At 43.1% G+C, this 12,140-nt stretch overlaps 1 protein-coding gene across 1 annotated transcript in view; it reads right to left on the bottom strand.

Moving 5' to 3' along the window:
- The window catches only part of PPP1R21 (protein phosphatase 1 regulatory subunit 21), an 82,611-nt gene that overhangs the window by 52,241 nt on the left and 18,230 nt on the right, over positions 1-12,140 (bottom strand). The window contains exons 3-7 of the mRNA XM_075535177.1: positions 11,407-11,553; positions 7,427-7,528; positions 4,751-4,915; positions 4,521-4,579; positions 3,435-3,529 (exon numbers count right to left, since the gene is read on the bottom strand). Coding sequence (XP_075391292.1) covers positions 3,435-3,529; positions 4,521-4,579; positions 4,751-4,915; positions 7,427-7,528; positions 11,407-11,553 — 568 coding nt within the window. The remainder of the gene's footprint in view (positions 1-3,434; positions 3,530-4,520; positions 4,580-4,750; positions 4,916-7,426; positions 7,529-11,406; positions 11,554-12,140) is intronic.

Raw genomic sequence — 12,140 nt, 5'->3', positions numbered from 1 at the left:
GGGATAGAGAAAGAGGCATTGGCTACATCAATAGCTGCATACCAGGTGCCAGAAAAGTTATTAATTTGCTCAAGCAATGAAACCACAACTAGAGCAGCCACTGCAATTGGACTGACTCTCTTGTTAAGGTGATGATCGCCCAGTCATTCTCCAAAGTGTGCTGTTTTTGTCACAGGCCATAAATAGGCAAGCTGAAGCATCACCCTGGAATCCTTCGTCCTCGATGGCGGCGGTAATCTCTGCACTCTCTTCAGGAATGTGGTGTAGCTTTTGATTTACGAGGAGATGTAATGGTTTCTATTGAGCCTTTCTTACCATATAAGCCCTTATTCCACATTTCAAAGAACCACAGTGGGAATTCTGCCAGGTGCTTAGTATGTCTGTTCCAATTATGCATTCTGGAACTGAAACGATCACTGCGTAGCAGAGCTTGTGACCGACTGTATCCACTGTGAGACAGGCCTGACCGAAGACTTATAATAACCTGACTTTCAGACAGCCCAACTCTCACTAGTGAGCCACAGTGACTTACTATTTCCTGGAATTGGTATAAGTTCAGAGCCAGTGATGAAAAATCATCAAAAAGCCTGATTATTTAATTTCCTTCAAAGAATAGTCAATTTCATAAAAAGCTATAGATCCCTGACAAAATGGCCTGGAGGCCACATCTGACCCCCTTTAGCTTCAGTAGGGAGGAAAATCCAATGCCAAGTCCAAGGTCAACTGCCACAAGGCAGAGGTCAGACATGCCTCCATGCTTTCTCATTCTATGTGATACTAGCCATCCCTCCCACACCACTCTACTTCGCTGCTGGGCTCAGTAACCCACTGCAATGGTCATACAGGACTCCCAGACAATCCTCACGATTACAGGGATTTGTTTGGGAAGTTAACAGGTTATCACAAACCAAGAAAGAGGAAGCTTTCTACTCCCATAAAGAGTTCCAATCGCTCTAACTGTAGCGGCCTGAGGTGACCTGCCAAAAATGGTTCACTACTCACTTGACCCAGACAACCCTACAAAATCCTGCAAATCAATAGGGTCGAACCTCCGGGTCTGACTTCAAGAACACCCGGGAAACTGCCCAGGTCATTAAAGGCATGCATATCTGGAAAGCCACCAAATACTTGAAAGACGTCACTCTGCAGAAACAGTGTGTGTCCTTCCGACGTTACAATGGTGGTGTTGGTAGGTGTTGGACCCAGGATTGGTGGCCCCAAAAGAGTACTAAATTTTTACTTCACACGCTTAAAAATGCAGAAAGTAATGCTGAAGTGAGGGAGTTAGATGTGGATTCTCTGGTCATTGCGCACATCCAGGTGAACAAAGCCCCCAAGATGCGCCGCCAGATTCACAGAGCTCATGGTCAGATCAACCCACACATGAGCTCCCCCTGCCACACTGACATGATCCTGACTGAGAAGGAACACATTGTTCCCAAACCAGAAGAGGAGGTTGCACAGAAGAAAAAGATTTCCCAGAAGAAACTGAAGAAGCAAAAACTCACGGCTCAGGAATAAATTAAGCTTAAAATAATAAAAGCTAAAGCAGTTTTAAAAAAAGTTACAATCTCAGAACTCACTGGGGCAGTTTCACCCTGCCCTATGGGGTCACAATGAATCAGAATTGACCTGATGGCCGGGAGTTTGGCTTTTGAATTGTAGCCTACACTGTGGGCAGAGTAACTTTGTGAGTACGCCAATTTCATTTCAACAGGACAGTCTGTGATGCAAAACCTCTCCAGCAGCCCCACTCTCATTTTATAGCTTAAGTCTCAAGTCCTGGTCAGAAAGTCAATGGTCCAGTCCCATCTTCCTTTCAGTATTTGTGGCCATCGTCCTCCACACCTGTAGCCACCCTGGCTCCTTATTACCTTTAATTCCTGCTCTCCACACCAGAAGAGCACCTTTCATTCTATAAATAACGCTCCATGGGACGCTGTTTAATTCTCCTTTATCTCTGCCCAATAAAACCCACTCATCCATCCAGGCCCAATACTAAGCACACTTCTTCCAAGAAAGCTTCGCCAAACGAGCAGTAAGCATGCTTTCCTTTGGAGCTACAAGAGGTTGTCGAAAGCAGTCTAGTTTCTATTTCAGACATTCCTATATCCTATCTCTCCCATACCGGACGATAAGTTTCTAAAAAAAGTTTTGATCTTATAAATGCTGGCTCCCCTTATGCTGTTTACCAGGCCCCCGGGTGGTGAAAAGAGTTGGTGCTCATTTACTGGCAGAAAAGTCTGTGGCTTGAGGCCCCCATTGGAGCAGCAGTTTTAGTCTATAACATGCCAGGGCGCCATGCGTCAGAACCCACTCAATGACAGTGGGCTTGGTGTTTGGTTTATGCTATTGACCCATATGAGCACACAGCAAATAATCCCTGCACATCTCCTGACTCAAAGAATGAACCCGCAGGTGGGGGACTAGAAACTACACCAGGTATGAAAAAAGGAAAATAAGGCCAAAAGAGAGTCAGAAGGAAATTATTACAACCTGATGACTACCAGATACTAAGACTACAGGGGAAAGGGGAAATACGATGCCAAGGCTTCAAGCCTAGTGGATCAAAGCATGATAGAGTTTTTGGATTACTGTGAAAGCCAGAAATTGGTATTTTTTAAGGGAGGGAGGCTTAAATTGTTGAATAGTGACATATGCTAATTTAGTGGTTTTCTTTCTTTCTTTTTCAGATCTTCCCTAAAAAAATGTTTTAGGGGAAGTAAACATTAATCCCAATCATGTGGCTGCAGAAAAAGGAAACGTTTCAATTTAGCTAAAATTTGCAAAATCTAAATCCAAACCATTAAACATTTTCTTTGCTTTCAAGATTTTGACTTACTGTGCAAAGATCACAAGAGGACCACCTCTTTTCCATGTAAATTGGTGCTATATTTTATTCTTTAAAGGTTTTGTGTTGTTACTGCTCTTGGGCATGTCCATTTCCAAGCAAGCCATTTCCCGGGTGAACAGGAAATAGGGCTTGCCCTAGAGAGTCTCCTAACTGTCACGGGGTAGGGGGCGGGGGGAAGGGTGTGTTCAGATGCAATCAAAGGGCAGGTGGTACATGACACCACCCTGAGAAGCTTCCCTCCCCCACCGACACCACCATGAGTCAAATTTTTCTTATTGTAAATGTAACAAATGTAAACAAACATTTACAGGTTGTTTTTTTTAACCTCAAGACATGCTACATATATTCAGTTAAAAAACCATGGACTTGGGCTTAATTAGCTATGCAGTAGTTAAGTATCAATCTAAAATCTCTCCTATGGAATATGAGGGCCAAAATTCATCAGAAGCACGAAAAAGGCAACTCTATGTTGTGCCAATTAAGCGTTTTGGCAAACAGATTAGAAATGATGTCAACTAGTGGACAACCAGAAGTTGAGAAATTCAAAGTTGCAAATAATGGAAGTGTACACAATACCTACTTGTATCATTAAAAGGTACTTTTTCATTGATGATTAATAAGGATTCCTCTAATCTACCCGACAAATCTTCGTGAAGATTCTTTAACTGCAATTGACTGAAAGAAAAAATACAAAACCATATTATCATCGATGAGACAGTGACTCCCCATGTGTTCCACCAATTCAACAGATGGTGCTGCACTTCAGAGGTTGATGTTTACAGCTAGGATACTCTTGGGGGTGGAGAATTGTTCAAAGATAAAAAAATTATTAAGGCTCGATTCTAAAACCATAAGGACTTGTGTTGAATGACGCGGCAGTTTGGAAGAATGTATCACAGATGAGCATGTATCTTACCCACCCTTCAGTCTATTTCCCTAAACTCAAAGTAAGTTCACAACTATTGCAAAATCATAAATTGTCTCCTTATAACACATGGATGTTCATTCTAGTATTACTGGAAAGGCTTTCCTTGCTTTTTTCCCCCCACTAAATATATCAGATCTTTTCCCTTGGAGTGCAAAGAAAATAAGCTGATGTTTTTTTCTAATTTAATTATGAGAACAGGCATACATCTGAATCATGTATATGATTTTGCCAATGCAAGCAAATTGAAATTTAAAAATATGCTTGAATTGGTTCTATTCAAAGTATTATGTTGTTTATCAAGGAAGCAACTCCCATCCATAGTAATATTCTAATCTGAAAGGTTTGTATTGTTCCCAATTATATTAGATAATAGCCATTATTTAATTCAAAATATATTTTCCAAGGGCTGCACTGTGATGATTTATGAATCTTCTTGCCTGATACGAGCCGAGGGCCTTAGAAGAGTTTGAAGCAGAAAAGAGGAATCCCAGAAAGCTACCTGCCACAATCCCGAACATCTGCAGGCTGAGGGCTTGTGCACATGCCACTCTGCCGAGAATGCTCCGGGCGACAAAGATCACAACGATGAAAAATACCCTGGAGAGGAAGTACCTTCTCCCCTCCCAAACCCACTTCATGGTGCAAATGGGAAAATGTAAGACAGGAGCTGCAAAAGTCAAAACTCAGGTCTTTCGATTCTTACTTCAGATCCCCCAAAGAATTCTCACAGGCACATACCATTCTTCTGTTCGAAGCCGACATTCCTTGGCCTCCTTTTCTAGGGCCAGAGACTTGACCTGAATTTTGAAAGAAGGGGGAAAGGAGATGGCTCAGGCTACAGATGGGGCACCCTGTGGAGGCAGTGTGGGCATCAGTCTCATGCTGAGGACTACCTCTGTGCTGTCAGGTGCCCAGAGGTAGCAGGGACCCCTCTGCCACGCGCACTCACACACAATTGCCAGGCTTACTTCTAGTCTCGCCTTGTCGTTCTGCAGTTTCTCAATGGTTTCCATGTACTTCCGAGTCAGACCGTCGACCACCGCGTGGTTCTGGGCTGCCTCCAGCTCCAGGGTGGCCAGCCGACTCCGCAGCTCCGCCTCCACATGTTTGTGCAGCTCGTCGGCTTCAAAGAACTGCAAGGCAAGCATCGTTCCTCCTAGCAAAGCATCCTTCCACACGCAAGGGGAACGCACGGCGGCCGTGTTCGCCTAGGGACACCTCCACCCGCGCCTTCACGTGAGCCCACTGGGTCAGTCCCCTCAGTGTCTGGGGCAGTTACAACTGTCCAACCTTTATGGATGTGGACACGGGGCTTTGCGGATTGCACGGTTCGCCAGTGGCTCACAGCTACCAAGGAATAAAAGTAGGGCTCGAACACAGGACAACTCCTCCAGTGCCTCCTTGTGTCCTGTCTCATGAAGTTCTCTTTCAAACCATTTCTGGGGTACAGGGTTAACTTTTCTTCTTTTGGGCTAACTCCCACAATTAGATCACCAAAATTAAAACAAATGCTCTTGCTAAAAATAGGTAAACCTTTCCTGCTTATGGGAGTCTATTAAGAATTATTGTTCTGTTGTATACTGTTGCTTTGTTTCCCTCTGTCTTGTTTTTGTGCATGTTATTGTCTCCACAGGTCTGTCTAAATAAGACAGGCTGGATGAACTATCTGGAGGAGAAAACAACGGACCGACACTTCCGGGGGGACTTGGGATAGGGGGAGGTGGGAGGGGTAAGGAAGTGGTGTTAACAAACACAGGGACAAGGGAACAACATAGGACCCAATATGGTAGTGAGGGGGGAGTGGCAGGCCTGGTAAGGAATGATCAAGGGTAAGGTTACGTAAAGAAGAGGTATAGCTGTAGCCCAGGTGGGGACGGAGCATGGTAGTAGGGCAGGAAGAAAGTCAAGGGAAATGGAGGAAAGAGCTAGGAGTCAAAGGGCATTTATAGAGGTCTAGACAAAGACATGTACATGCAAATATATATATATGAGGATGGGGAAATAGATCTATGTGTCTATATTTATAGGTTTAGTATTAAGGTGGCGGAAGAATCTTGGGCCTCTACTCAAGCACTCCCTCAATGCATGAATACTTTCTTTTATTAAATTGGCACTCTATGATGCTCACCCTCCCGACACAACTGCTGAAGCCAAAGTGGGTGAACAAGTAAATGTGGTAAAGACAGCTGATGGTGCCCGGCTATCAAAAGAGATAGTGTCTGGGGTCTTAATGGCTTGAAGATAAACAAGCGGCCATCTAGCTCAGAAGCAACAAAGCCCACATAGGAGAAGCACACCAGCCTGTGTGATCACGAGGTGCCAAAGGGACCAGGTATAAGACATCATCCAAAAAAAGTAAAATACCATAGTGAATGAAGTGGGAAGTGCAGAGTGGAGACCCAAAGCCCATTTGTCGGCCACTGGAGATCCCCTCACAGAAGGGTTTAGGGGAGGAGATGAGTCAGTCAGGGTGCGATGTAGTACTGATGAATAATACAGCTTTCCCCCAGATCCTGGATGCTTCCTCCCCCCAACTACCATGATCCGAATTCTACCTTGCAAGACTGGATAGAGCAGAGCTTGTACACTGGTGCATATAGGAGCTGGAGGCACAGGGAATCCAGAGTGGATGATACCTTCAGGACCAAGGGTGTGAGGGGCAATACTGGGAGAGTAGAGGGTGAGTGGGTTGGAAAGGGGGAACCGATTACAAGGATCTACATGTGACCTCCTCCCTGGGAGACGGACAACAGAGAAGGGGGTGAAGGGAGACTCCGGATAGGGCAAGATATGACAAAATAACAATCTATAAATTATCAAGGTCTCATGAGGAAGGGGGGTACGGGGAGGGAGGGGGGAAAAAGAGGACCTGATGCAAAGGGCTTAAGTGGAGAGCAAATGCTTTGAAAATGATTATGGCAAAGAATGTACAGATGTGTTTTATACAATTGAGGTATGTATATGTATAGAATATGATAAGAGTTGTATGAGCCCCTAATAAAATGTTTAAAACAAAAAGGATTATGAAGATTTCAGATACACAATACTCTGAGGTCAAAAGGTCATTTCTTAACCTTTTAAAAAAGAAAGAACTTGATTTGGATTCGAATTAAAAAATTAGGAGATATACTGGGGTACACTCTACTGTGACTCTTAGTTTGGCACAGGCATTCCTTCTTCACCAACAATTCCCCAATACCTGCGTGCCGCCACAGAGGAGGTCTGGTGCCGGGCTGGGCACACGTGCCCTCCCAGATCTTACAGGAAACAGATACAAAGTCCAGTAAATAGTACCAAAGTAAAAAGCAAACACTACTCACGGATAAATTAGCCCCATCTAAATGATCCACCCAATCATCTCCTATGGAAAATGGATAATTCCCATACATTTCTGGGTTGTTGCGCTATAAACATATTCTGCTGCCCTCTGGACACAGGCAGGCTGTAAAGTAGACCTTCGCTTTAAGATGACATAAGATTCAAGAAATGAATAAATGATGTGGCATCACACATCTAGGAAGAGGGAGTCATTAAAACAACCTCCCATGTCGCATAGCGTTCCATCCCCCCCACCAAACACCCTACCATCTATGTCAGACAACCCATAATGTTATTCATTAGAAAAAACGGAACGATGAACTCACTTGTATATGCAACCGTTCGTTCTCTTTTATCTTCTTTTGCAGATCTTCATCAAAGACACTCTTCTGCTCTTGGCTCAACTGAGAGGAAGATTCCCCACTTTTCTGATGGAAAGAATACGTTATGTCCACATCACTTTCCGCCTTTAGAGAAACATCCTAACGGACACAGATTCGCTATCACCTAAGTGATTCGTCTCTTCTACGTGTTTATCATTCTCAAAAAATCCTGCAAAAGGCATACAGGCCATCATTTAACTTTGCCTCTGTGACACAAGTTGGAACTGCAAATAGTGCAATGGATAGGAAAGCTTTAGCAGAGTGGGGAGGGAGACGAGATCAAGCCGACTCTTCTTCACAGAGGAATCTAGCTGCAGTTCTGTTGGAGGGCAGAGCAGACCCAGAAATCTAGCAATACAAACATGGGGAAAACGATTTCAATTTGATCTTTTGGTTTAGGAAATGACTACCTTAGCAACTTCCTGTGTCTGAGTTGATAAATTTTCATGAAATGCTCAATAGCATTTCCAAAGATAAGTGTGTCCCAAAGTTCACATGCATTTCAAACTGTGTTTCAAAAAGGATGGCCATGTAAAATAAAACGACTATACATAAAGCACAAGAAAAAAGTTCAAAGATTATGAAAAGCACCTTCCTTTTACATCTGTGTTAATACTCACATTTTCTAGTGAGAAGAATAGCACTATTTAAAAGATCTAGTCAAGAACATTTGTTTTCATGTACTGAGTGGGACTGAAGCTATTCAAAAGGCAGGGTAACAAAGAAACTGTGTCTGCATATCCGTCACCACTCTTCCCTGTCTTCTTGCACCCCTCCTGCACTCAGCACTTCCAGTGAAGTCACAAGTTAGCTCGGTTAAGAATGAAAAGCCCTTTGGAAATGGAGCAGCTCTCTCCAAACAACATGAGACATTCTGCATGGTTAGAACACACAAGGTGTGGAAGAAGCACTGCTGAATGCCAAGCTTGGGAAATTACAAACAAAACAAAACAAAGTCACTCATGGCAACCCTCCAGAAGAGAGCAGAACTGCCCCAGAGGGTCGGGAAAGCTCCCATTCATGGTCATTCAGAGGTTTTTGACCTAAACCTTCCTTAAAACAAGCTTCCCTGGAAGAGGGCTTAAAGTAGTGTGAAAGTATAAGTGGCTATTCCCTCCCCTGGGGCTTTCAAGATTCCCAGAGAATTTTTTTGTTGTTGTTTGTTTGTTTGACCCTGACAAAAAAGTTTATTAAATCTTAAAAGGGAAACAGGCAACACAAAGAAACAGACACATCATCCAGATGAGGGAGGCCCTTAGCACGAGGTCATAGTGAAGTCTGGGGCTTCTCAGTCAGAAGGCCAGTTAAATACGGAATGGAAGAAAGGAAACTGTCGAAATTCATGGTTGGTGACAGATTAGTACATCGCAGGTACAGGTAGGACTACAGACATAGAAATAGGACCGTGATTCGGACATGGATTATGTCAGACAGAAGATTGGCCTTCTGACCAAGACAGTCAGGGTACAACTGATAGAGTTGACTCATGACTACTGAACCTCCAGTACTGTCCCCAGTAAAATGATCCTCATGAAGAACACCCCCAGGCAATCCCCTAACCTAGGCTGGCTGGGCAGGCTGGAGGGAGTAGAGGTAATCTACTTTCCAATGCACTCTGTCTGAGGGCAAGACTATCTGCATCTTTGGTTGATGATCAGTAAGGAGTTCAATTGAGGCCTAAGTGAACTCTGCAAATGGATTTGGGGCTTTAGCTGTCATCCATAGCCTTCTGCAAATGGGATGCCCAGAAGCATTTGTGTTTTTCAAACTATTCAATACATTCCTGGTTTGCTTTCTCTGTTTCCCCTTTACCTAAAAATTACTGCTCTAGGGAATTCCTCCATGTATGGGAAATACATATAGAAAAGGTCACTCAGTCCCTATTGCCAGGCTAATTCTAATAGCCACTCCATAGGGCAAAGCAGAACTGTGCCTGTGGGTTTCTGAAACTGTAGATCTTTACAGGAGCAGAAAGCCTCATCTTTCTCCAGAGCAGTGGCTGATGAGGTCAAACTGTTGACCTTGTGCTTGGTTAGTAACCCACTACTATATTGAATGCCCATTTTGTAGAAATACAGTCAGGGCAAAACCAAATGGTCGTCGTGAAAAGAAGTACTGGGTTTATACAACCCTGTGACTAAGGAGTCCTGGTGGTTTAGTGAGTTACAAGCTGGGCTGCTAACTGGAAAGGCAGTAGTTTGAAACCACCAGCCACTCCAAGGGAGAAAGATGAGACCTTTACTCCAGCTAAGACTGACAGTCTCAAGAACCCACAGGAGCAGCCTACTCTCCTCTATAGGATTGCTACTAGTCAGAATGACCGGGATGTGTGATGATATGAACGTTTCAACTGGTACTTGCATCTCATTTAAGCAGTAGTTATACCGTAACAATGTATCTCATAATATCTGTTCTACTTAGTGTTAATGGCAACTTGGTCTAGCTGACAGATAGTAACAATCTTGACCAATACGAAGTTTGCATCTGTTTTTCTCAGCCACTTAATCAACTATGTAGATGTTTGGTCCTTAGAAATTCTTTAAAACTCAATTTCATATACCTCTTTGCCATGAGACCAGAAGTAACTGGATGGTGCCCAGCTACACTACTAAACATTTTGATCATAAATTCCATAGAAGAATCCCAATCAACATGGGTGTATGGCCAGATCAATGCCAAGCTGGCTTCTAGCAGCAAGTGACCTTGAATCTCCCACACCGTGCGGAGCTGACCAGAGCTGACACAACTAGCAGCAAGTGGCCTTGAATCTCCCACACACACATGCGGAGCTGATCGGAGCTGGCTATGCAACCTGTCAGCAGCTTTGCAAGTTTTTTTTCATTCTTTTACTCACAGCCCGTTTTACTCATGGCCCGTTTTGTTCACAGCCCGTTTGGCTCAGTGCCCTGCTTTGTTCTCGGCCAGCTGCTCTGCACCCGGCTCAAATACACCCAACATGAATACACCCGGAACCAGGAAGTCACCTTACATTCTAGAAACCCGGACATATCTGTATCTCCCAGTCCCTGACTACTTTACCTTTATGGACTCAAAACAGCCAAGTCACATGTTCTCTGGCTATATAAGCACCACCCCTGTAGCCTGGGGTGTGACTCCTCCAGCCCAGACACTGTGGACCATGGGACTTCACCCAGGCTGGGTTTTTCTCCCCAATAAAGCCTGTTTGCTCTAATTCGACTGATTTGGTCTCTGGAGCCTCTTGACTACCTTACAGTAGGGACATGCAAAACAGATATTCACAAGAAGCTATGGAGAGTGACTGAGCCCCTGAAAGCCCTATTACTCCGGATATTTAAATTACAAACCAAAAACACTCCAGGAAGAAGTCTTAAAAGTGAACAATAGTTTAGCCCAACTAGTAAAAAATGTCTGCCTTACGCACTATGCTCTTTTAAGAACAATGACGGGCTTTTAGAAAGCTTGGGGAAAATTCCACCACCTTTGATTCCATTTCCCCACATACTTTTCAGAGCCCTCTCATATTTAAAAACCTTCAAATTGACAAGAACAACTCAAAATCGTTTGACAGGAACCTTGGGTGGCAGTAGGCTTCTGTTAATGAGGGAAGCACAACTCAGGAAAAGGTGAGAGTGTTCAACTCAAAGAATGTAATCAATGTAACTGAACTATACGCGCAGAAACAAAATGATGCTGTCTCATTACATATTAACAAAATGTAAATGACAAGAGAAATAAAACTTAAACAGAAAAAACAACTCAATGACATTGTATTTACTAACACTAATGCCTGCCTTCTAGACCCCATATTTAGGTAAAAAATATGAGGACAAGTTAAACGTAAATTGAACAATTTGGGGGTGGCATTTCCTGTTAAAGCCAGGATGGCTTACAGACTCTGTATGTCACTGTAAAGTCGCATTCATTTCCTTGTACTTGACTACCTTGTTTTTCTTGCCTCGGGGTTCACTTAGAGCCAGTTCATCTTGAAGTAGTTCTACCCTCTTAGCAAGCTGCAGATTTCGAAATGTCAAACTGTCCATTTCCTGCTGTAGTTTTCTCAACGATTGATCCTTCATCTTTAGTTGTTCCTGCAAAGTGACAACAGAGCACGCCTCAGAATGTAGCCTGAAGGCATAGAAACCCCATGTGTTACACACACACCCCTTTGTTTCATTAAAACATAAATCATAATCAGGTCGACTTGCTTCAGGGAATTCTTGTTGTACCTTTATCATTCCAGCTCTTATGTTTGTAACTGTTTCATGGCAAAACCATTTTGGGGGCGGAAGTAAATTAAAATATAAAATGAAACCAGCAAATACACTGAAGTTAACAGGCAATCATCAAGTCAAAGTAAAATTTCCACCACTATATGCAGTTAAATGCAAGACAGTCAACATATAAACAGCCTGGGGCTATGAATGTATAAAAGACAGCCAACAGATAAATAGCATGGGCTATAAATGTAAAGACAAAAATTTTAAGAGAACTCAGACGCATCATGGGGCCAGAATGGGAAGAAATATACTTGTATTCATTTTTTCTATATATCCTCCCTGAATTTAAATCAGTTAAAATGACATCTTTACAATGCATTTAACTTTACTTTTACATTCTGATATGACAAAAATAAAAATATAGTAACACAAAAATATTTTCAGTGCTGTTCTTCATG

Source organism: Tenrec ecaudatus, chromosome 17, assembly GCF_050624435.1.
Source record: "Tenrec ecaudatus isolate mTenEca1 chromosome 17, mTenEca1.hap1, whole genome shotgun sequence".
Lineage (NCBI taxonomy): Eukaryota > Metazoa > Chordata > Mammalia > Afrosoricida > Tenrecidae > Tenrec > Tenrec ecaudatus.
This window is presented reverse-complemented; position numbering and strand designations above follow the sequence as displayed.